Here is a 27569-nt window from a genome sequence, read left to right as displayed (position 1 = left end):
CTACCCAGGGAATAGTTAATGGGGTTGCACAGTATGAGCCATGACCTCCACATCTCTGCACTTTGGGGAATCCATTTTCAGCTTGGATTCTAAGCTGGAAGTGATTCTTTCCATTAAAACAAGTTTTAAAAAGCCTTTATCTTACCCACAGCATGCAAGAAAATTCTAATCTCCAGAAGAGGCTGTAGATACAGGATGCTCACTTTGGGGATAGAGAAAAAGTTGTAATGCGAAGCAGCATTCTTGCATTTAGCAGAGCAAACACTAAGTTTTGTGGACAGTTGCAAGAATTCTTAGAGGACATGACAAGAAAGCAGGCAAGGGTAAGAGCCACTGGTGGAAATAGTTAATCCCCAGGTCCTCTAAGTATGGGAATCCAGTCCAAACCAGAACGATTCTATTAGCTACACTACTTAAAAGTTATCATTAGTGAAGGTAAACCAGAGATGACTATCACAACATTTTGAATACACCTGTGTATCATAGACTACATATAATATCCAATATAGTGTGTCAATTCCAATAAATCCTTTAATCCTCTTTAAAAAGATGCAAGTTTAAAATCCCTAGAACCAGGGAGATACTATGCGTCTATTAGAATCAGGATTTTCATGGTTGGAATGGGTGAAAAAGAATGTCGTTTACATAATTCTTTCCTAATGAGTCATATTTTCTCTGAGTGTATTAAGCAAGCTAATCCAATACCTGCTGGGTCTGTTCTATGGATAAGGTATTGTGCATGTTGTTTATGTAAGAAATGTGAAAATAAACAAAATTCAGTTTTTTCTCTCCAAGGCCCTGCTATCTTGTAGGAAATTAAGAAAATATCCACAAAAACTATGGTGCAAGACTGAATTCATTAACATAGCTTTACTTGGATGTAATATTTATGCTTACACATTCAGATTACTTAGGTATCAATGTGGTAGGTTCTTTTCTACCATACTGAAAAAATCTGTCACTGAACAACTAAAACAATGACATGTTTCACACTTTGCGGAGCTAGTTTTATGAATTTTTAATACTATTAACACCTATTTGACAGATACATTTTTCCTTTAGGTACTTGAGGAGCATATATTCATACTTGTTCTATTTCCTTGATCTCTACGAATGACTAAACACGCTAGGAGAAGTAGAAAGAAAGCAATATGAAAAAAGAAATACTCTCCTAATGAAGAATCAGAAAAAGTATTATGAAAGATTTGGATCTGTAAGTGGATTATGAGGAAAAATAGTTTTTGTAATAGAGCTGTAGTGGAAGTGGAAATTACCCTACATAACACAAACTCTGAAGTTGGAAAATGAATTCTATTTGTTAAACAAGTCACATCATCAGCCTGGATAGGAGGGGAAATGTGAGGAAGTAGAAAAGATATACATGATTCCATCCATGGTACAAACATTTAGCCAACTAAGTACAGCACGGCTAGGTCAGGTAGCTGCCTCATAGACACCTGAAGTGTCTGTTCAGTAGGACACCCTGAAGCATTATTGATTTTAAAGAAATCATTGGAGTAAAAGCTAGTAATTATTTCATCTAAATGTGACTTTAAAAAAAAAAATGTTGATCGATGAGGCCACCTATGAACAAATGAAAGAGGAATTCTCCAGATTCGTTTTCTAATTTAGCCTGAATGAAGAGAGGCACACTGGCAAGTAATTGGAGTTCTCAGTTTAGACTATCGGAGGGATGCGTACTGAATGAAAATTGGACTTTTAATATTGGTCTTGTTTAAACAACTTAAGGAGTTTGTTGTAATAAAAATGAGGTATGTTTATTTGATTTGAGGCTGATCAGCCTTCTGGCAGGTAGAGGGAGGGGGACAGGGCTTAATTCAGAAAGCAAGTGGATCTAGACCTGAGATAAGACATAGGAAAAAGAGAGGGGAGATAAAGACTGAGCCCTTAAAATTCCTCTTACTTGCTTCTTTTATTTGAATGTGCCCTTACCATGAAAATGGTGTTCTCAGACAAAAGAATTTTGACTTAGACATGAGTAATAAAAGTATAGCATAATAGAAATATGAGGAATCATAAAATCTTATTCCTCATCTATCACATGAACTTCCTATGAAAATTTGAGCATCTTTTTATAATCATTCTAGTTTCCTACATCTTCATACAAAAAAAAAGTTTGTATAAGGCAGATAATTTTCATGAATTATGTCATTGATATCTCACATTAATTCTTCACAGTAGGTCTTTTTAGCCCTATTTTAAAAATAAGAAAAATACAGTTCAGAAACTCATTCTGCCAACCGGTGGACATCCCAAGTTTGTACTTTAAATCTTTACTGAGTTATAATTTTAATGCCTCAAAAAACAATTTCTAGTGGTCCACAGTAGTGTCAGCCATCTGGAATTAGTAATACTTTACTGTATGTTCTCAAATGACTAGAAGAAAAGAGTTCAAATGCTCTTATCAAAAAGAAATGATAAATTTTTGTGATGATGAATATGCTAATTACTCTGATTTGATCATCACGCATTGTATACATGTACTGAAATATAACTCTGCACCCCATAAATATGTACAATCAATATATGTCAATTAAAAAATAAATACAAAACATATCCATCAACTCACACACATAACACACACACACACACACACACACACACACACACACACACACACACAAACAATTTTTGTGGTAACAATATTTAAGATCTACTCTCTTTGCAATTTTTAGGTATAAGCAGAAAACTCTAGGCCCAGATTGCTGCACTGGTGAATTCTACGAAACTTTTAAATACTAAATACCAATTATACACAAATTATCCAAAGTACAGAAACAGAATGAACACTTTCCAAGTCATTCTAGGCACACTTGGAGCCATATAAATTAGGGGCCATTTCATAAGTAGAATAAATGGATAGAAAAGAAATGAGAGCATACCTTCTAAATTTTTTTTTTCAATTTTAAGCACAAAGAATTATTTTCACCCTCTTTTTAAATTTGAACTTATTAAAAATTTTAAAACTTTTAAAAACTGTTTAATGATTTCTGACAAGAAAACGTGACCAAAATATTATATATTCAGCATATCAAAGTATTTGTGTTTTAAATTATAAAATGTTTAAGATATGAACACCAACAATCTAGGGAGAATAAAAATGAGAGGTATAAACAGAAACCAAAGCAAAACTGTGTATCAATTGATAATTGTTGAACCTGGGTTATGGGTACATGGGGAGGCATTATAATATTTTCTCTATGTTTATATATGTTGATATTTCACATAATACAACCTTAAAAATAAATATCTAATTAAAAATTAAAATTTTAACTTAAAAAAGGGTTTTTGCATAGTAACAAATTACAGAGAGATTTTAAAAGACATTTGTAAAATAAAATGCACAATATAAGAAATATATAAAAACAAAGGCACACCAATTAAAATGAATAATTGGAATCATTTTGGAGAATTCAAATAAAATTCACACAGAAATGTCAAGATTGATTAACATCATTTAGTCTGTGACCATATTTGGTGGTCTGTATGGAGTGAGTGCATTGGAAAACACAAAATGACTGTCCGTGAGTATCCAATTTAGATACTTATTCACATTAATGTTGTATTTCAATGCCAAAATGTCAGTCAGTGTTGTAGTAGTAATAGTTATTTTATATAAGAGATATAAAAATACTTTCACCTGAGTAAAAATAGCAGAGGTAACAGTTTATTCAAAATTAATTAATAGTACAGATTATTATGATTCTAATATCTCCTTAAATTAAAATAAATATCAATTTATCATTGTAAATATTTCATATACTGATTCCACGTTCAAAATTCCTGTAACAGTGATAAGATAGCTCAGGCTTCATCACAGTATATCATTAGAAGGATAGTTTATAACTGCCCATCTTACTTCCCACTTCAGGTAATGTTAGTAACAATGAGAAACTGTGACTTTAATGTTTCTTGGAGCTCCTACAGGAAGAGCTGTGTGAAGCAGAGCAGCCAGTCCAACACACATTTTAGTCTCTAAATTTACACTTTTGCTTCCACATCAATGATCTGTAATAGTCGCAAATCAGACAAAATTTCAGAGACTTTTTGAAGTGACCTATTCCAAGAATAGCAGGTAAATTTTTCACGGATTTTTTTGTCTGCTGCTTAAGAAACCTATGGAGATTTTATGGTTTTTCTCCATTCAGCCTGTCATTTTTTGGCTAGTTAATCATGAATAGCTAGTTAGCTCTGGCTTGTTGATTAATTAACAGACAAAATGAAGGATATTAACTTTTTTTTAAACCCTAGGAAGTGAATTTTTCACAAGCTCAAAATGTTCCTCAAATTGCAGTCTTATTCATGTTGTATCATCTGATTGTCTAACCCCAAGTGCTCAAATACCCAGCTATGTACAATGGCTCAGTAACTAAGGGAAATGGTGCATATTTGAACATGGTTTCCTATTCGTCTTAGTCAACCAACAATTACAGCTGCACTGGAAATGTCTTCACCCTGGGAATGTGAAAGTTGAGCAACGAGCTCATAGTAATTGATTTGCATCAATTCCAAGGACTGACTTCCATACATATTTATTGAGCACTCTATGTTCCAGGTACTATTTTAGCCTCATGGGATACATTAGGGTACAAAGATAGAAGAGCTTCCTACTCGCACTCAACTAGCTAGGAGAAAGAGAGTTAATATGTATAATAAATAAGTAAATTATGGTATATTAGATGGTGTTAAGTTCTATGGACAATAAAGAAAATGCAGAGCAGGGTAAAGATTACTGTCTTAGGTTACAAGAGGTTGTATTATTAAACAGTATGGTCAGGGTTGGCCTTTGGAGTAGGGGAGATTTGATGAAAGTATTTAAGTGGCCAGGGTTAACCATCAGTACTCAGCACCCTATTTTTCCATGTGAAAACAAGAAAATTATTGTTAGCTAATAAAAGCTATTCAAAATAAACAATTACATGACGTGAAAGAATATATCTCCCATCACATTTGAAGTGCAAATTATGCTGGATCTCTTACCAAGGGTTTCCTTCCAGGAAAATAAGATTGAGTCACTTTTTAAAAAAATAATAACTTCAGATTTTTAAAAAATATATATTATATTGCACATTGAAAATTAATGTTTCAGAGGAGAGGAAGGAATCTGTTAACATATACCAAAAGGAGAATAAGTTACAGATGACACAGCAGTCCTCATCCTTGAAGATTTCATATTAAAGACTGGCAAAAAGCAAGGAGATTTGAGGTGAAGCCAAATAACACAAGCATATTTGTACACTTGCTTTCTTGGAACTAATATCATTTCACACATTCTGGAACCTGCATGACTTCAGATGAATTATTTACCTAATAATAACAATAATAATAGCAAAACAACAATTCACATTTATCTAAGCCTTATTATGTACCACACATTATTCACATATATGCTCTTATAGAAGTATTACATGTTCAATTATTCCTTCCAAAATTTATATGATGTATTATATCTCCATTTTACACATTAGGCAATGAAGGAACAGAAGGGATATAGGTAGGGTAAGTGGGAGAGCTAGTTTTTGAACACATGCCTTTTGACTCCAGAGCCTGCACTCTTAATCATAAGGTAACGCTGACTCCCGTAAGTAGTTTTGACAAGCATTACCCCAGCACCCAGTGTGGATTGAATATAAGGCAATCCATTGGGATACAGGATATTGATTAATGTTCATCTAAAAATAAGGAAAATATTAACCTAGAATAATATTTAATAAGGATGAACCCTGATGCTCCACTAGGTTTGAACCTCGTACAGCCTCTTATCTGAGACCACATGCACAGCATCCTGAGGGGGGATGGGAGCGTCACAGTGAACAGGGTTGACTCTAGCAACATCACTGGTTTCTTCATTTTTCAGGCCATTGCTACATATTATAGTTTATGAAACAATATAAAAGCATTCACAGACTTTATGATCTAGTTTGACTAAATTAATCCTCACATGAAGTAGTTTAAAAACTTCCTGGTAAGACACTGCAAATTAAACTTGATACTAATAACTCAAGAACAAAGGAACATACATATTTGCCAAAAAAAAAAAAGAACAGCAAGAAAACGGCACAGCAAATAGCCCTTCCACTTTTTTACTGCACACTTTGTCAGTCAAGCCACATTCCGGATTTCAAACAAAGATATCTAATCAGATCTGACCAACTCAGTCACATTCCTTGCAGTAAAAACATCATAACTTCTACTAGCACAGAAGAGATATTATGCTGTTAATAAATAAAATAAGGGCCGGCCCGTGGCTCACTTGGGAGAATGTGGTGCTGATAACACCAAGGCCACGGGTTCGGATTCCTATATACGGAAGGCCAGTTAGCTCATGCAGGAGAGCACAGTGCTGACAACTCCAAGTCAACGGTTAAGATCCCTTTACCGGTCATCTTTTAAAAAATAAATAAATAAGTAAGTAAAATAAAATGGTTTGTTTCATTTGTTCATTTCCATTTTGCACATTGTATTAAGCACATAGATGATTATAGGACTACAACATGATTAATAAAAAATAAATATTTATGTATTAGGGAGGCATTCTCCAAATATTTGCTGATAGTTGTGAGGCCACAGATCTAGATCATCAGAACAATTAACATAACAAATTGGAGTGGATCTTTATTATAGAATAAACATTAATGTACTTCTGTATTAACTTACAAATTAATAAGAATTAAGTACCCATACTTATAACTTTAAATAATGTTTCTAAATAACCAAACAAATTTTGCAGTTTCAAGCTCAGTTAAAACCCTGATTTTTTTTTTCTCTCCTTCTATACATGGTTTTGTTTAGCACATATGTATGCATTTATGCAAGAACATCAAATGTTTAATTCATTTTAGGTCATTTTAACTCAATTAAAATATTTAATGTTAACTCTTCACTGATGTGGTCATCCACACCAGTTCTTTTATCTCTGTCAGTGGGCTTCCAATCTTCTCAGATAGTTAGGCTCAAAGCTTTCTTTATTTCCTATATCTTCTGCTATATAAATAAATTGACAAGACTGTTTTCTTCCTCTTCAAGCCACTTCCATTTGTTCCTTTTTCTCTATTCATTGCTACTACCACCTACAGTTTAAAAGTCCAAGTAGATATTATTTTAATGACCTCTTTTTTGCTCCTTTCCACTATAATGCCCGTTCCCTACACAACAGCCATGAACCATCTGTTCACACTTGCCCAGATTATTCTAATTCTAAAGATTAAAGTTTTTTTAGGAGGACTTATTTCCAGTCCTCCTCTTCATGATGAAGTACATGAATTCTTCCACCTGCCTACAAATTTCTAGCATATTTACATGTTTATAAGTACTCAAAATTGATATTTGATGGGTAAAAGTACTCTAAAACGATAATTTCTTTGGTTGTTTAAAATGGACTTTAACATATTTCAGTTCCTTAGAGACACTAATATCCTCTCCTTGTCATTGATTAGTATATTGGAAAAATCATTAGCTAATTGAAAGTCACTACAGATGTTGAAGCTGCTTAGACACATGCACAAAGAAATGCAGGAAATTTGATGGTATTTGAAAATAAAATCTGAAAATAAAGTATATTTTACAGCCAGATATTCAAATTGTGGGATATCATTTATTTTAATTCCGTTCTCTCCAAAAACAGAGAAGGTAAAAAAAAAAAAATACACCTTACAAAAACAATAATACTCTCCCTCACCTTTCCCAGTTTTTTTTTTTTTTGCAATAGGTCAAATGTTACAGTTTACTCAAAGATCTGTTTAAAACTTATTTATTTAATGAGACCTCTTCTGACCAACAATACACTGCATGACTCTTTTCCTTAATTTGGATTCTTTAAGCATTTGCATCTAGTTGCTTTTTTTTTTTTTTTTTTTTTTTTTTTTGATGGGTAAGGGGATTGCAACCCTTGGCTCAGTGTCGTCCGCACCACGCTCAGCCAGTGAGCGCACCGGCCATCCCTATATAGGACCCAACCCGCAGCCTCAGCACTACCAGCACCGCACTCTCCCGAGAGAGCCACAGGGCCAGCCCTAGTTGCTTTTATTACATCCTCCATTCCATGAATTTTGTCTTATTTGTTCAATGGAAAATTACTTCTTTTAAATCTGGGAACAATTATTTTTATTTATTTTGGTTTCTGCTAAGATCATAGAGCAGTTCTAATTATATAGTAAGTTCTCCATCAGCACGAGTTTTACTAAATAGGAATATGAATGTAATTTTTAGCGGGTAGAATACTATGTCAAGAAGATCAGACATTCTTTTTGGGACTTATACAAACATATTTGAACAATTTGGCATCAATGTCTGGACCAAATTTAGGGTCAAATATACTTTGGAAAATTGAATAGATGCAGCATCACACTTTTAACAATTCCCTTGAGATTTGCCAATAGACAGGTATTCTTAGAGAAGAAGTAATGGAATGTATTGGATGAATAATGAGTCATGAATAAAAACAATTACTAATCTTCCCTTTGCATCCTGAGTTGAGGTGGTACAACCAAGAATGAGAAGAGTGATGTCTTTAAGGAGCTGATTTTAAGGACAAGGATGCAACTTTAAATAAATGAGAGAACTGCTTGGCAGAAGATAGACTTTGTAAGTGCACAGATTTCCAGGATTTACACAATATATATATGAAGTGATGGTCTTCTTTAATTAGTTTTTAAAACAGAAGCCAAAATATAACTTTAAAAGTTACTTCAAATTTATTTCTCTGTCAAGAAGGGATGTAAAGAACACAAATTCTCCAACAAAAATAAGTATGAAAGGCAACAGGATAAGTGTCCATTGGAAGGCATATACCAAAATGCAATTAATACAAGACCGTTGCTTCCTATGTCTTATTCCTCCACTTACCCACCACTACATCTAGAACTAGTCTTATTTAAGACAGAAATAATTTTAAGGCTAGAAGGTGAAGAAATATTCAAGTAAGTTTGTTGCCTACCTTATTTCTCACAGATCACCCAAAATCATGAAGAAATGCACTATTGATACAAGGGGTCTTCAAAAAGTTCATGGAAAGATTTATATTCCCATTCAGTTGTATTTATCCACAAACTTTTTGAAGTAGCCTTGTACAATTTATTGTCAAAATAATGAGTCAAACTTTTCTCTTTTAAAAAAAATGTATTTATATTTATTTCTATGGGGTACAGTGTGTTGTTTCAATACATGCATAAACTGCACAATGAATCACTTAGGGTAGATAGCATAGTTTTGTACCTGTCAGTCCACGCCTTCTAAATGTTTAAAATTGGGTTCGAGTAGTTCACACCCACATAAAATTCCTATATTCATAAGACCTCTAGAATCTTGGTATCTAAATAAAAATTAGTAAAAAGGTTTAAAAAATACCTCAGCTAAAATTACAAGTAAAATATAGATCCTTTGCAATATGAGTGTTATCTCTTTATTTGAAATACCAAGAACTATGTATAGCACAACATAAAACTAAATTATAAATCTATATAATGATTAAATTACTATTTCATTTCTGTGAGTTTTAACTCTTTTTTTTTTTTTTTGAACTCTGAATTTGGGAACTGAAGTAGCTATTTGCTTTAAATAAAATATTCATATCTCAGATAAGATATTCACAGTTCAACTAACCATCAGTGAGTAGATAATGCTGCTCATACCCAGGAGCTAGAGTCCCCATAGGAACTATGAAAAACAACAAAATTGGGATGGTAAGATTTAGATTTTAAAGACTGGTCAAGCCACAGCACTTTCTAGGTTAATTGTCAACCTTGTCTCTGAAATAAATACAACAATATATAGAATTATTGTGAAAGGTAAATGAAATACCATACGACAGCCCTTTGAAAATGATAAAGTACTCAATGGACATTATTCACAGTACAGTACAATCTGCACACAATTGGCCACCTTTCATTTCATTTAAACACATTTAGAGAAAGCATAAAATGATATTTAAAGAAATATATATATATATTTTTATGATCAATAGCAATATAGTGTTTTAACATCCATAAAGACAGGGATTGCTTTCTATGTTGTTTCCTTCCCACCACCTTGGCACATAACATAGTGCTACATACATAACAGATGCTCAATAAAAACTGATCTTACTTTTCTTATCAAGGACATTTACCCAATTTTCTTTCAAGCATGATCCATAAAATAAAGAATTGATAAGTGGGACTTAATTAAAATTAAAAACATATGCTCTGTTAAGAAAATGAAAAAACAAGACAGACTGATAGAAAATATTTGAGCTTGCATCCAAATTATATAAAGAACACTAAAAGCTCACGAATAAGAAAATAGACAAGCATTTGAAAAGCAGGCAAAAGATCCTAATAGATAACTCACTAAAAAAGATACAAAGATGGCAAATAGCATATGAAAAGATGTTCAACATCATATCACCATTAGGGAGTTACCAATTAAAACAATCAGATATTACACACCTATTAGAATGTCTAAACTCCACAACTTTGACAATACCAAATATTGGTGCAGATGTAGAGCAACAGGAACTCTCACTCATTGCTGGTGGGAATGCAATATGGTACAAGAACTTTGAGGGGCAGTATGTTGCTTCTTTCCAAGCTAAACATAGTTTTATATGATCCAGCAGTCACACTACTTGATATTTACCCACATCAATTGAAAATTTATGTCCACACAAAAACCTGCCCATGAATGTTTATAATGGTTACCAAAAAAAAAAAGTACCTCCATACAATGAAATATTATTCAATGATAAAAAGTAATAATCCATCAATTCATGAAAAGACATGAAGGAAACAAAGTGAAAAAGGCTACCCATTAAAGGCTACATACTTAATAATTCCTATTAAATGACATTGTAGAAAGGGCAAAACTATGGAGACAGTGAAATGTTCAGTGGATGCCAAGGAGTAGGGGAAAAGACGAATAAATGAAGCACAGGGGATTTTTAGGGCGATGAAGCTATCCTACATTCTACATGCTGGATATTTTCTAGTATCTGCATTCTGTATGATGCAGCAATGGTGGATATATGACATTCTATGTTTGTCCAGACCCATAGAATGTACAATACAAAGAGTGAGCCCTTATGTAAACTATGGACTTCAGTTAATAATAATGTATTAGTATTCATTTATTAGTTGTAAAACATGTACCACAATAATGGAAAATATTGACCTTTGGGAAATCTGTGGGGTGGGGAATGGGAAGAGGAGAATATGTGGGGACTCTATGATTTATTTGCTTAATTTTTCTATAAAACTCAAACTGCTCTAAAAAAAATTTTTAAATACTTGTGAGTCTCACAGCTAGGAGTGGCCTAAGGAAATATAACACGTAAATGTGCTGTGTTATCATGATAGGATCCTGGAACAGAAAAAGGACATTAAGAAAGAAATGAGAAAAAGGTGAATAAAGTATGGACCTTAGTTAATGATAATATATCAATACTGGTTATTAATTGTGACAAATGTACCACACTAATGTAAGATACACTGGGTATAAGGTATATGGGAACTCTATGCTATCTTTGAAATTTATTGAAGAAAAAATATTTATTGATTATATATTGGAAGCCAGGACCAATGCTAGAAACACAGAAAGTTATGTAGTAGATTTCACACATAAATATAAAGTTATCAAAGGCATATGTTTAAATAAAAAATATATTATTAAAAATTTAAATCTTAATTAGAAAGCAATATACAAGATTCAAATAATCCATATGTGGAATGTGTATGTCATCAGGGTAAAATATAAATGTTTTGGCTTTTAATCTAACCACATTATTTAAGTGTAAACATTCCATTGAATTATTATGCTCAAATGTCTTTATTTCATTTGTATTAAATTTTACAGAAGTAGCTATTTTTTCATATTATCTGTTATGATAGGACTATATGTTATTGAAATTTTACCTTTCTCCTCTGGTTAGAGGTATGAATTATGTATTGCTTACAAATGCAAATAACAACTGATCTCATCTCAAGAATATCACAGTTTAGCAGCTAGTTTCATTTGAACATACATATTCTTATATCTCATGCTGGGTCCACATGTCCTTTACATTATTAAAGATAGTTCCCCCAAAGTATTCATTTGCCTTTGCTTCAGTTTCTGTGATAAAATATTTGAGAATAATTTTTCTTGGCTCAATTAATACAGCATCTGTTCTCTCCACCCCATAACTCATTCGTCATGCAAAAGAGGAATCTTGCTCCTGCAGCGGTATTGATCCACCTGGCCCTTTTGGTTAGGAGTAAAGCCTCTTTAATTACTTTGGCTGACTTTCATTTTCTAGAAAGTCTTAGCCACATTAGCTATCATGTTGTAGTGTTCTCAATTTTCTTAAATTTAGATGCACCTTGGTCTCCAGAGATTGACTATCTATATTCTTGAGAAACCACAGCCTACCCCAATCTGTACTAACTTTACTTAGCTTAGAAATCTGAAAGAGCTATCTCACAGCTTCTCCTAGGGTTTGATAACCTCTTTCCTTTCCTTTGCCAGAGGTGTTTTGACCTTTAATTAAAAGGAAAATTTGTTGTCTTCCTTTCAGAAGACAGCAAATAATGAACTCATTAAAATGAGGTTAGTGTTCAGGCCTTAGAGCAATAAGAGTTGAAGTCTCATTAGCAGCTAACAATGCAGAACATAGCACATAAATAAACCTAATATGGCACAGCAAAATGCCTTGGTGCATTAAATTTGAACAGAATCAAATGTTTACCATCAATGATGTCTGGGGCATGAAGTTTTAATGCACTTAATAAAGAAAAGCAAATTGCTTCCTATTAGCAATGAAATGTTACCACAGAAATTTCCCCGAAAAGCATATTATGTAAATGTAGGATATGTTAGTAATTAATAAGAATATTGTAGAAAAATAGCTATTTCATTTAATAGATATAGCAGCCAGGAAGAATAAATGCAACTCAAAATCTCTAAAAGTAATTCTAAAGATTAATGCAAAATACTGTGGAATGTGAGGTTTTTAAAGAGACTTTATCCCATCTGTGGCCCAAGGTGAGAGATATTTGCAATAACAAACTAAAGAATCAGTTAATGAAACCTCCTTGCAGTTGATAAAATATATTCTGGGAAAGAGATTCCTTAAGAACTTGTTTAAAAGAGCTTCTTACATTTTATATATAGAAGTATGAAGAATTTTTGTTTCCAGAAATGATAATACTCTGTAAGTTTTTTTTATAATACAAAATGAACTATAGTTAGTAAAATGATAATTAGGAGTTGTATTTCAACAGCTCAGTGAATCGTATGAAAATATCAATTCATTTTAATTTGTCTATTATCTATGTCACAATATTTACATAAAAGGATTTATATTAATATACTTTTCATTCTACGTTGTTTCAGATTCCTTAAATAAGGTTAGACATTTGTTTCAATGTGATATTTCCTCTGCAATTAACCTATATCTAATATACTTCTTAAATCAAAAATCATGAGCACAGTATTTTTACTTGATAACTGGTTTCATCATGTTTTAAAAATATTTGAATAAGTCTATTTTTATTTCATACTTCTTGAGCTCTCATAAAAACATACAAAAAATAGTGTTTGGGGCCAAAATAGAGTAGGAACACCTGCTTTGTGTGATGAAGCCCACTCACTAAAGGATACAGTGGGGATTCTGAAGAGATATTTCACCCCTGAAGAAACAAGGTGGCTGATAATTTCTAAACAATTTCATCTGATGCCCAAATCTGTCAATAAATCCAGGAGTCATCACACACCACATTCAATTCTCTCACAACCTGCATTCAATTCACCACTTGATATGCAGAGTCCTAGAACCTTTATCTTCAAACTATATCCCAAATCTGACCACTTTCCTCTTACTTTACCACATACTTCACAACACTCATTTCTCAGTTAGGCTAATTGTTTCTCTGCTCTAAATATTTCCCTCTTCTGTACCTGTTCTTCCCTGACCAAGTCAATTCTTCATACATTGGCCAAATATTTAAAGCCATTTAAGGTGTGAAATATGACCACTGCATCTCTGCTCAAAACTCTCCAATGGCTTCCCATTATATTCAAATTATTGCAGCCTATTAGTAATTTATTTGTATATTGTCTGTCTCACCCACTGGAATGTAAACTCCTAACCAATGGACTTTGTTTTGTTCAAAGCTGAATCTCCAGTACAGCTGGACTATATTAGCTACTCAAATATTTCTTGAATACTTAAGTATAGTAATATATATCACCTATTTGACTCTCTTTCTTAAAGTTAAGTTATAACAAAATCCCTTTACCTTAAAAATGTAACATGAGAGGTAGATAATATAAGTCACAGAACTCTGAAGGATACCATTCACACAGAAAATATTTTGAATGTTGCCTTTTTTTGTTGGGAAATGAGAGCTGTACTGAAAAATGTTACCATTAATGCATTTTCATGGTGTTTGTTCTCCTTCAGGAGTGTCTCACTAGTTTCCCTTCATCTACAGGGAGTCAGAGTTGGTAGACAGATCAGATGATGTGAAACCTGTTTTGTTATAAATGTGAATTGTAATTAGGCTTGAAATAGGGTTGAGCTTGCCGAGGTGACAACAAGATCTCACAAGAGTTTTTATTTCTGAAACTCTTAAGTTTTTGTCAAAGAGAAAGCCTTTCTACAAGATGATTTGTCTGCCAAATACAGGAAAAAAAATCTATCTTAAAATATTATGCTATCCCATGACCTTTGAATATATATTTGAATGGTTTCTATAACTAATTATGGTTCTATATAAATAATGATGGTTTGCATATTTGTAACAAATCCTTAAAACAGGTGTAATTTTATCCTGCTGACACTGTAATGAGAAAATTCTACTATATTTGAGCTTAAACAATAAATAAGCCTTAATGCCTCAAATATATATAAATTGACTCATGGTTTGCTATTTGGCCTTTGGAAATGATTTTTCGGAAACCCATTTAATGACGTACGTATCTGAATGTGTGCTTGCAAAATACTCAACTATGTATCATATGAAAAATTTCAAAAGTTTTAAAGTTGATCATGAAAATTTGAACTACTCTGCATCTATTCAGATATGGTAAAAATAAATATTAAAATGTTATTGTTATAAAAATAAAACACAGAAATGTAAGGGAAGAGTATATTAGCAGGACCTAGGAGACTGCTTGGAAGATAGAAGTGATTCAATAAATGCTTACTGAAGTCGAGTTCCTAATGCAGATAAAGCTTTTGGTTTTTACGTAAAGTCTATTTGGTCCCTACAGGTAGGTGTTTTTATTTGCAAATAAGTTTTTCTCAACTGAGCTACTAAATGAACTCATATTTGTTCAATATTGAATTTGTGCTATTATAATAACTAAATTAAAAACTGTCTAATAATAGTTATATTCTCAGTTTTATCATCACGGATAACCCTTTTCTCTTGTTTTCTAAGTCATCAAGGGGGATGTGCTTGAAGTGTTTTAATTTGACACTTCTAACCTTTTATTCAAGTTATGTCAATATTTAATAAAACAATACCTTAAAAAAGTATTAATTATCTTTTACCACATGAATAAATTAGACCCTGATAATAAATAATAAATTTGCTAATAGATGTATCCTGTTTATTCGTCTATTTTCTCAAATATGTGTTTAAAAATAGATACCTTTCCAAAGCAGAAAGAAGACATATATTCACTGTGATACATAGACCATTTATTTATCAGCATGCTACCTATTTTACATGTTATGTAATTTATTAATATCCAACAAATCCAATGACTTATTTTTGTTCTAATCACTTATAGCATACCAATCAATTGAACTATTCCTTCACACAACTATATCACCATTGCCAGTGATGTATCTCTGTGGGGCAGGAGAGAAGATTGACAAAAAAGGGAAAATATTTTTTTTCTTTTTCATCTTGAATGAAATGTCTGTAGGAAAAAAATTTGAAATTAAAATTCCGAATACCTACCATCTATAGAATTCTCCTTATGTGTTTCCAGGACATTTTTAGTAAAATTACTGTAGGAAAAACAGCAGCCAAAGCTATGCCAGAAATCTCTGAAGCCTGTCTTTACAGCCCAAGACACTAAAAATCTGGCATAAAGTTCAAGTGTTCTCAAGGTTTATTCAAAAAAGAGTGGGAAGTTTTATAAAAATGGAAATAGAAAGTATATTTTCTGCATTCAAGAACTTTCTCGAAACTGTTACAACCCACCCTTTAATGAAATAAAAATACAATATAGCTAATAACTGAGGACCTTAGTGTTAGATTCCTAATCAGCACATAAGCAGGGAGTATTTCTAGAGATGTAACAAAGGAAAGCAATTAGACAAAAAGAACTGAATATCTATGTCATGGCAAATATTATTGTAAGCCCCCCGGTCTTGAACTGGAAGAAGAGAGGATTGACAGTGAGAAATGTAGATACATCCCTGAGCAGAGGCAGAACAAGAATCCTAAGGAAGAATACCAGTATATGACCCAATATATGACTACTTTAGAGGCTTATGTTTTTTAAGACCTAAAAAATAAACTGAGAATTATATTTAAGAATATTTTTTATTCTTAAGTAAAAAGTAATTTTATTACCAAAATAATGTTGTTTTTAAGAAATTTTTAGCAAGAATAAGATGCTTCAAGAAGTCTAACAGACTTATCAAAAGTATAATTGTCATTTCTAAATATATTTCCACAATTTTATAATATTAAGAAATGTGTCTTTATCTGAAGCTTTTTAGTTACAGCAAATCCTGGGATAACAGGAAAATACTCCTTTGTACAGATCACATGCAGAGAGCTAATGTGATTATAAGACTGAATGCATATGCAGAATCACATTGATATAAAATCACAGATATTATATTTTGCTACTTGCATTGCATGATATATAGGAAACAATTTTCATCAGAGGATAGCACGACCCCAGAAAACACCTCTACCTCCCAAAGATTAGCCATTCACTTAATGTTCTTTCTTAAAAGAGTGTATCGCCAACTTGGGCAAGTGGGGGTGGGTGTAGCTGGCTGATCATTTGAGGGAAAAGCTAAGATAAATCAAATACAAGATTTTTCCAACTAAAGGACTTCAGTATGTTAATGTACATTGAGAACCTCTCAAGTGGTGCATAATATAGAGTGTTTACTAAGCATTTTAAACCTAGAATTATTTTTCCATAGAATTATTAAATTTTACAGACCTAGTGACCCATGGATCACTGTTTGGAAAACACTCTTCTATGGTTAGGAATTGTGTTCCACTGCTTACCTCTTCTTATAGTGGAATGGTCCATGATGCCACAGTTTGGAAGGCAGCCCAAACTTCCACACTCTGCAGCCCCAAGCTAGCTCTGAAGTCAATGACTCAATCTGCACCTGCTCTGGAGTTTCTGTATCAGTACAAAGCAATTCTGTCAAATTGGCCTTCCACACTGGAGCTGGGATTATGCAGAGTAACTCAGGTTACATTTTAAATTTCCAACCTAACACTAAGAGAATTTGGACTCAGTTCAGTAAAGATCCTTACTGATAATCACTGAGGACGTTTGAATTATAAACTACTTGCCTCCCACTCTAACCCAAGTTTTGACTTTCTTATTTTGATTGTGTTGTTTGTGCATGTTTATGCTTATCTTGGCTATTTGATTCCTTATTATTCCTGAATCCATCTTTTAGTCATTGAATTTATAATGACTAGTTTTATTCCACTATCTCCAAAGAAATCCTAAATATAAGCTAATTCTACCTCACTATATTACTCTATCATTTTCTTAAAAACTTTGACCTGTGGAAAATAAGACAGTCATTTTTGTTATTACTTTATAAAAAGCTTTTAAGCAAATTATCATACCATATAAACAATGAACTCTGAAGTTACAATAAATATTTATCTTTTTACGGCTCAAAATCTCACAGATCACAAAGGAAACTTGGGAGCAAAAGCTCATAGGAAGAGTGAATTAAATAATATAATTGAAGACCAGGCTTAGAGGAACTAATTTATAAAGGAAAATGCCAGTGGCCTAAATAATACTATCTGAAGGTTCATAACGAGCTCATATTTGATTCTAATTTACTTATTAGATTCAAAATTCCATTCAATTAGGTAGAACATGGAAAACATAGAAACAAAATGGAGATACAGAGAGCAGGACACAGTTATGGTTTGAGATAACCTATGTGGACTGAAACTGAAGAAATAGTTAAAGGAGAACTGAGCAGGTGTTTCACCTTTCTTAAGGAAATTTTCTGAGCCCTGGGAGAGAACCACAGTGTCAATCAGAAAACGGAAGCAGAAGCTCATCTCATATACTTTCAGAATGGACAATGTCAGTGACTTAGACTTCTGCGGACACTGAGGTGCCTAGGACACTCTCCAAAAACAAAGTATAGAGCACAAGACAAATCCACCCGCACACACTAGGGAGGGAGTCAAAGATACACATGGAGTGTTTTGCTGATGCAATCAAATAAAATTTACAACACTATAAATGCACTTCAAGTTTAATGGTATATATAACCTTCATTGTGTTCTTTGATAATCAAACAGAAAATTCAAACTCTTCATGTACATGATATGAGTTAATGTTATTTTATAAGGTCAAACTAATTTTCAGTTTTTCTCTTCTCTTTGCCTGTATCTTTAATCAGCAAGAAATGTTTAACCTTAGTATTAAAAAAGCAGTCTAGTGCTATGAGACCATTCCCTTTACCTATATATATGAGGGTACTTCAGAAAGTTTATGGAAAGAATCAAAAATTTTATGGAAAAATAGAATCGAAAAACAATATGAATCTTTCCATAAACTCTTTGAAGACCCCTCATACATTACGTGTGGAGCTGGTTTCTGAAATTTACCGTCTAATTCTGGATAACAATGGTTTGAAAGCAATGATGCTATAGGACTTTAAGCTCTGTCCCTGCTATTAGGGGTGATGTAGAGGTTTCAACAACACAGCCATATTGTTGTGGGGCAGAAATGCTTAGGGTAGCAGTGAAAGTATTCATTTTTCCCTTGAAACTCTTCCCAACTCTTCCTCACTTTGGTAAATGTCAGAAACCTGACTCATTAATGAAATCTCACTCCACCTCACTTTCCACATCAGTCCGTCAACAACCACACCATTTAATTTACTTCCTTTCATTTCCAGTACCAACAGTGGAAGTCATGCCTTTATTATCTCTTATTGGAAGTACTGCAAGTACCTCCTAAATGATCTCCCTGTTTTCTCTCCAGTTTTCCTACAATTCCTTCTCAGCAAGTAGCCAGAGGAATCAATTTAAAATGTAAATCATATTTTACATGAGATGAAGTAAAGTGTGGTGTATTCAAAGATGTCAAGTTCTTTCCTAACACCAAGCCTTGTTCTCACTGGCCCCTTTGTCTGGAGCAGACTCTCCAGGTCCCCCGTTTTGGGATGGTTGGCCTCTTATTTTTCACACCTCAACTAAATGGCCACTTTTTCAGAGAGGCCTTTGTTGATCTCATCACCTACCCTGTCGAAATGCAGGTACTCTATTAGTTTCAATAATAGCATACAGGCATTCTTTAAAAAGTTAGTGGAAAAATAGAATTCAAGGATAATGCAAAGCTTTTCATCAACTTTTTGAAGTACCTTCATGTACAAGAATAATTTTTGCAACACTAATAAAAATTTGCAATTACACAACTGTTTGATTGATTTGCAATGTGTATCATCTGTGTGCCTGAAAAGAATGTAAGCTCCATGAAAACAGCAAACTTGTCAGTTTTGTTTGTCAGGCACTTTCTAACTCCATAAACTTGTGTAGTTTATTAGTCTCTCTGTGCCTTACTTTTTGCATTTGTAAAATAGGATTGATAAAGAGATCATCAAAGTAGAGTGTTTTTCTACTACCTAACGCATAGTAAAAGCTCAATAATAAATAGATATTATTATTACCATTCTCCACTGTATCCTTAGAACCCAGAAGAGTGCCTGAAACATAGCAAGAGTTCAATCAATAATGTCTGAATGAATGAATGCATGAATGAATGAACAATGGCACAAGGAGGGAAGAAAGCCTAGAGAGTGTGAGCTACAGATTCCTGGCTCTTTGGAAACTTAGAACAGAGAAGAAAGAGGGAAATGGAATATGTAATTGATGGGTAGAAAGACAAGAGGATAGATTTCTCTGAAACACGAACCTGTTTTTTGACTCAGCAGGTTTTTGATTAGATTGAGTGTGATTTCAGCAGATAGATCCCTTTACTCCAAAACGTTCCCTTCACAAAAGACCCCCACATCTCTTCAGTGTTATTATCAGATGCATCAGTTCATTCTTCATTAACTAACACATGCACTCCACAATCAAAGCTGAAATGTTTAATGTAAAATTACTTAGAAAACTTAACATGTTGGCATAATACTTTCTGTTGATTTATAAATTATACCAGATAATATCCTCCTTGAGTAGTAGTAGGAGTTTATCAAAAAAGAAGGAATAGGGATTGCTTCTAAAGGGAAAGAGATGAGCAAGAAAGGAGGCAGGAACTATCAAAGGCAAAGTTCAAAAGCTTCATACTTTCATTCTTTGTCAGCTCTATTCATCTTCATTTGTACATTGACAAATAGACTCTGCACAAAAGTCTGATTCCCTTCATCCTTAGGGTCCACACAAACTCATTGTAGTGGGACCTGAGGTCATTAAGTTTGGACTATAAAGGCAAGCATGGTCAATTTTGGCCTTCTTCTTGTGTTACCTGGGTGGACCATTTAATTTTTCCAGGAAGCAATTTTTTCCACTTGGAAAATAAGAATATAAGTAACCTCTTCTGATTCCCACAGCAGCATTTAGTTAGTATAAATAAGACATTTTTATTGAATTGTTGAGTATAAAACCTGTGTAAAATGAACAAACACACACTATCACCCTGAGGTACTTGATTTGAAATTCTGAAAGTATAAGACTATATCAAAGTATGTATATGGACATGCCTTATTAATTAAGTACACATAGGGAAAGTGTTAGCCTGACAGTAACAACCTACATATCAGAATGGTTTAAGACATTTGCAGCAAGCTTTACAATTAATATAAATAATATATTAACTCAATATTTCCCGAAGTTCCTTGATGGCAGTAAGCTGCAGTTTGAAACAACAAAAATCACTGCTAAAAACAGATTTCTATACCCCATCCTGTACTTTCCAATTCAGAATCCCCAGAGAATAAGCCTGGGAATACGTATTTTACCAGCATTCTGGTGATTCATTTCCTGTGGGTAACTTAGAAACATTGCTTGACATTTTTAGAACCAGCTAGAGGGTATGATGAAATGCACGTTCCTGGGCCCGATAACAGACAGCCTAAATCAAGATCTCTTCAATTGTCCAGAATTGACAATTTTAGCAAGCTCCTCTAGAAAACTTTACACAGTAAAGTCTGAACACCATTGCTCTCTTTAATGGTATGCAGTTATATAGGGGCAAAGTTGGACTTGCTTTATTAGATACTGAGGAATTTATCATGAAAACATTAAATAAATGCAAATAATATTTACTAAAATGATGAGTTATTGCTTTTTAAAAAATAAGTTATATATTCATTCTCTTTACTATTCAATCAAGTTACTTAGTGCGTTGTTCATAAACAGTGCAAGGGAAAAACTCAAAGTCATTGATATAATTTTTTATAGCTTGCAAACTATTAAAGACATTAAATGATTTTTTAAACTCAATATATGTTATTTTATTATATTTTATTATATTTTCAAAGGTTAGTTAAGGTTTTCGACAAAATATTCAGATATAAAAAGGTATATTTATAGCTGCATGCTATATCCTAAGCTTTACTATTTGATTTTTATCTCAAATTGAGACATATTATTTCTAGTCCATTAACAAGTTTTTTCAAAATAAGGGTTTTTTTATAGAAATTTTGTTATGTTTCACTCATTCTTAACTTCATATTTTTATTTTTCTGGCTCTGATATTTCTTCTGCATTTTAGACTTTTTCTGTATTTCAATCCTTAATTCTTTTTTCTATTTTCCTTTAATTTTCATGGTTTGACACTCTTCTCTTTTAAACTTGTTTCTGATTTTTATTTTTAAGGATTGGGTTGATTTTGCATATATTCATTATTATTTATTTCTCTCTTTGTTATTGAAAGGCATAGAAACTTCCTTTCTCTGAATTTTGAAAACCAAAGAACAATTACTTACACTGAAGTAGGAATCTTTAGAACCCTTTAAGATTTGCTTGTTTTATCCAGTTGTTTTGCTTTTACTTATAGAATTTGTCATGTTTACTCCCATATTAATCAAGATTTCATGTTGGGAGTCTGTGACTAGACAATTCTATTTCTTTCAACAATGGATAAAGGTCTGTCAAATTCTTCATACAGTTAATTAGCACCAGTGGAAGAAAATTCATCTTCCCTTGCCTCTGTGAGCTTGTCCTAGTAGGAGATCTGTAATATAAGGTTATAGGACAACTGTGCTATAAAATAAGCTGGTAAAATGCAAGATCCTATCTGTATTGTTCTAATATTTTGTGGTATAGTCCATGAACCACGTTTACCATTTTACCATTGGAAAAATGTAACTAATAAAAAGAAATGAAGCTAACTCTGTTTATTGCTGTGCATTAATATGTGCTTTTATCATGCTTTGAGTACCTTTCACATATATGAAAATAATATTTAACAACACTGGATACATAGAAATGAATAAAGTTTGGTAAACCTCCAGGTGCTTATAGACAAGAGGAAGAAATAAGATACAGAGTGGATGCAATAAAAAATGATGCAAATCTTAAGAAAATAATTTAGAAACCTACTTTGGGAAATGAGAAAAGGAAAAGCTTGAGGGAATCAGAAAAGGCTTCATACAATAAAGTGGCCTTTGGCCATAGAATTAAAGAATGGGTGGGGGTTTGGGCAATGGGATTGGGGGCAGGGGAGGCTTTACAGGAAAAGGGAAAAGAGTAAGAAAAGGCATAGAGAAATGCAGCATAGTTCAATTTACCCGAGTTTACATGGTGATTTGGGGGAAGTAAAAAGGCACGTAGCATAACTTGAAATGTGGAGGCACCAATGGTACATAATTGACTTGGAGAGAATGATATATTCAGGGGTCAATAACAGCATTTATTGAGCTCTTACTATGTATCACACACGTTAAACACTTTGCATAGAGTATACAATATAATCTTCACAATAATAGTATGAACTAAGTATTCAGCATTATCCCATTTCTGATAAAGGAAACAATTAGGGAAGTGAAATAACTGACAAAAGTTGAGTCATTAATTAAATAGCCTCCCTGAACCAAGGGTGCAGTGCACTGGCTGTTGGGATGTTAGCAAGATTGCAGAGTGTAGGGTAGAGTAGAGAAAGCTGGAAATGGAAGGTGGGAACACTGCCGGAGACCACAGTATTTTAAAAGCAGAAGAGAAAGGTCATGAGAGTCTGCCTAAGATGGTGGCAAGTTGATTGGGAAAAATGGGTTATTTGAACTTTATATTAGATTGTCCCTAGAAAGCACCAAATGTGTGGGCCTCCTCCTTCAGTCTAAAGTCCTCTTACATCTATAACAGCATGATCCAGATTTCTTTTGCAGCACTTATCAATAGTTCTAGTAAAACATTTGTGTGATTCTCTCTCCCTCTCTAGGCAGGAAGGTCCAAGGTTACAGGGGCCATGCTTATGAAACCCAACACTGTCTCTATTTACAATAAAAATTTATTGAATTTAAGGATGGATGGTGGATTAATAAATGCAGAATAAAGAAGGACTTCAAAACTCAGAGAAGAAAACAGAGTGGATGAGGTTGGAGTGATGAGAACAGAGGAAGGAAGAAATTTTTTAAAAATTGAAGATATGGAGGCTCAGAGTTTATGCATTGAATAAAGCAAAACATCCAGAAAAAGGAACTCACTAAGAGAAAAAGTACATAATGTTCTTATTTTAAGGCTATATTCCATATCATTTACCAATAAGCTCAACTAGTTCAATAGACTTTATTTTTAAGTCTAGCCTATTTTTAATATTTCATTTATCTTTTTGAGAACTTTAAAAATATATTTCATAGAACTGAGTTAAACTAATAGGTCTCTTTTTTCTTTTATCTACTTAATTGATAATATTTATATAAGATTGGCCATGGTTCCACCCAATATAGTTGTAGAGCTAGGGCTGGGTCTGGAGCTCACAGACCCCTCAAGCCCATTGTCCAGACTGGGTCACAAACCCTTCACATGCAGGTCTACGAGCTGGTAACCAGAAGAAAGGTCCTTGGAGCCTTGGTTGAAGGAAGAGTAGTCTTTATTTCTTCACACACACATCTCAGAGCTGGGCAGTCCAAAGAGAAACTCAGAAACTCAACTGCTACTGGCAAAGTCCAAAGAAAAACTGAGCAACTGCCAGCAAAGTAAACATGCTCTAATTTTAGACATGAGCTCTCTGCTAGCCAGCAGTTCAGGGCCACTGCTCCACACAGCTCTCCAGAACACACACACTAGCAACATACTAAAAAGATACTCTGGCGTGCATGTGCACTAACAACAACCCCACACACAATTTGTTTACAAAGAATGTGCTGCACCACACCCAACTGGATCTGAGGGAAGGGGGCCTGATTAAACTATTCTATTTTCCCAGCAGTCCACCCCTTCAGGGTCCCTTGCCATACAGTCTATGCATTCAGACTCTTCTGCGATGTTCCCTTAGCGAGGATAAATGACCCTTATGTTTATGTAACATATTGTCTATTCAATATGCCTTAGGGCTTTTAGTTCTGTCCTTCTAACTATTAGCCACATATGTCCAGTTGGTAGTCATCATTGGTGTGAATTTCCATGTGAATCCTGCAGTCATACTGATGGGAAGTTCAGTGCATATTCAGTAGGCCAGCACACTGATCACATGACTCTGGTGCAGTGCCTGCAGCCAAAACACTATGGGCAAAAAGACAGAAGGGCTATTGGTGCCAATAGATTATCCGAATAGCTTCTGGGATGACCCTCTTCTTACCTAACTGGACCATTCCTAGGAATTTGACTGACAGCCCAGGTCCTCGCACTTTGGCTGTGTTCACGGCCCACCCACATTGTTCCAAATGACTTAGCAGCATTGGAGTGCCTGGGTTAAATCTGTAAGACAATCAGAGGTTAGTAACACATCATCAATGTAGTGAAACTTTGTAACCATGCTGGACCTAGTCCACTTGGCTAGGTCCCGAGCCTCTAAACCATGATATATGGTTGGGCTATGCAGATAACCTAGGGACAATACTTGAAAGGTCCACTGTCTTCCTTCCCACTTGAAGGCAAACTGATCTTGGCTATTGGCCAAGATTGGAATAGAGAAAAAAGCATTTGCAAGGTCCAATGCATAATGATAAGTTCCCAGCTGAGTCATCAGCTGATCCATTGTCATGAACTGAAGAAACAGCTGCATGCAAAGGAGGCACTACTTTGTTTAGTTCTCGATAATCTACAGTCATTCTCCGGGTACCATCAGGCTTTTTCACTGGCCATACCAGAGCATTAAATGGGCTATGAGCTGGATGATTAATGCCAACTTTCTCTAATTCCAATATAGTGGCACTTATCTCAGCATGTCCTCCCAGTAGGAGATACTGCTTTACATTAACTACATGTCTTGGCTTGGGTAACACCTGTGGGTCATGTTTAGCATAACCTCATAACACAGGCTTTACTGTCCGTATTTGCAGCCGAAACTCTCCAAATGTTGTTTGCAGGTGCAAACCATAAAGTACATCCATACCCAAGATGTATTCAGCTACTGGAGATAAATATACAGTATATACCTGAGGTCCTTGGAGCCTTGTTTGAAGGAAGAGTAGTCTTTATTTCTGCACATACACACATCTAGGAGCCAGGCAGTCCAAAGAGAAACTCAGAAACTAAACTGCTATCAGCAAAGTCCAAAGAAAAACTGAGCAGCTGCCAGCAAAGTAAACATGCTCTATTTTTAGACATGACCTCTCTGCTGGTCAGCAGTTCAGGACCACTGCTCTAAAGAGCTCTTGGAACACACACACTAGAAATAAACTAAAAAGATACTCTGGCATGCATGTGCACTAACAACACCCCCACACACAATTTGTTTACAAAGAATGTGCTGCACCACACCCAACTGGAGCTGAGGCAAAGGGGCCTGATTAAACTATTCTATTTTCCCAACAATAGTTTTGATCTTGGATAACCACTGAATATATTTTATCATCCTTTGAGTTATGTTGTCATTTCTTCCTCGCTTTTTTAAAAAATTAAACTAATTTGCAAGAGACCCTCTTAATTCTAAACGAATAAATAGTTAGGTTTACAAATTTTTTAGATAAATGCTTAGCCACCATGACTAATGCATAAGAAATTGTTTAAACCTCTGGATCCTTATTCACCCTAACATATGCATGGCAGTAACCAAAAATAAGTCTTACTAATATCTCTAGTTTGAAATGAGTTTCTCATTTCCACCAGAACAAAGTAAGTCCTCTTAAAAACTCCACTAAAAAAAAGTAGAGAAAAGCATGCTGAATCAATAAGCAGACCAGTAATTAAGCTAAAAATCCAAGAATGCAAGAGTTCTGAATTATCCCACAAATGTTGACATAGGAATAATAGTAGTGGAAGGATTAGCAGAAAATTTACATGATTAATTTTGACCAATTATTATCAGTGTGTTTCTATCAACTACAAACAAGAAATTAATGTAGTAGGATTCCAAATCTTGAATTTAGGGAAATATTTGTCACCTTTAGAGAATATTTCTTTATGGAATCAGTAACATAGAGAGTACTATTCCTACGTGTTCTTTTCTTTTTTATATCTCTACATTTGTAAGCAATTCCCTATACCTTAAAATATGCATTGCTTTTTAGTTTGTAAAGTAAAAACCCAAGCTTGCAACTCAATAATTATATTTAAAAATGATGGGGAGGTAGCCAGTTAAATAAAAAACTAAATTGTAGTTCAAACAAAAGCTTTCCTCTTATTTCTTACCAACAAATACAAAACTTGTCTACATCAAACAATTCTGAAAAATTTTCCCCAAGGAAAGGAAGTATAATAATATGAAATTCAAGAAATATCTCACGCAGAAATAAAAAATATTTTCTGTGCTGTGCAGTTGGAAAATTGCCTCTAAGCAATGCGTAATGTGTTTAGAACTTAACTGTTTCATAATTTGGTAACCTTCAATAAAAATAATAATAGTAATTATAATTCCTGAAATATGAATACTGTATAACAGTACCCATCAAAACCCTGAAAAGCAACAAAGCTCATATTATTTTGTTTCATTCACGGACACACATTTGTAAAAGAGGCATCCCAAAGCTTCATATTTATTTTTCTAAAATCATGTTAATTTCTTATTTATTTCAGGCATTACTAGAGACTCAAAATTTACTGCGCACTCAGTTTGCAAATTTTACCTTCAACCTTGGATTTTCAGGGAAGTTTTACCATACAGGTAAGAAGGAGCTTTGTGTTCTCAGGCAGCTACATATAAATAGGAGATAGGATTTTAAATGTTCCATAAGTAGGAGAAATAGAATGTCAAGATTGATTATGGGAAAAACTTGGGCGCATTATATGAGTAGCCAAATT

At 33.7% G+C, this 27569-nt stretch overlaps 1 protein-coding gene across 1 annotated transcript in view; it reads left to right on the top strand.

The window, feature by feature from the left end:
* Nucleotides 1–27569, top strand: part of NDST4 (N-deacetylase and N-sulfotransferase 4) — a 245096-nt gene that overhangs the window by 90172 nt on the left and 127355 nt on the right. The window contains exon 2 of the mRNA XM_063108440.1: nucleotides 27345–27432. Within this exon, the coding sequence (XP_062964510.1) occupies nucleotides 27345–27432 (88 nt within the window). The remainder of the gene's footprint in view (nucleotides 1–27344; nucleotides 27433–27569) is intronic.

This window comes from Cynocephalus volans, chromosome 9 (genome assembly GCF_027409185.1).
Source record: "Cynocephalus volans isolate mCynVol1 chromosome 9, mCynVol1.pri, whole genome shotgun sequence".
NCBI lineage: Eukaryota > Metazoa > Chordata > Mammalia > Dermoptera > Cynocephalidae > Cynocephalus > Cynocephalus volans.
The sequence above is the reverse complement of the archived record's forward strand: the minus strand, read 5'-3'. Positions and strand labels throughout refer to the sequence as shown.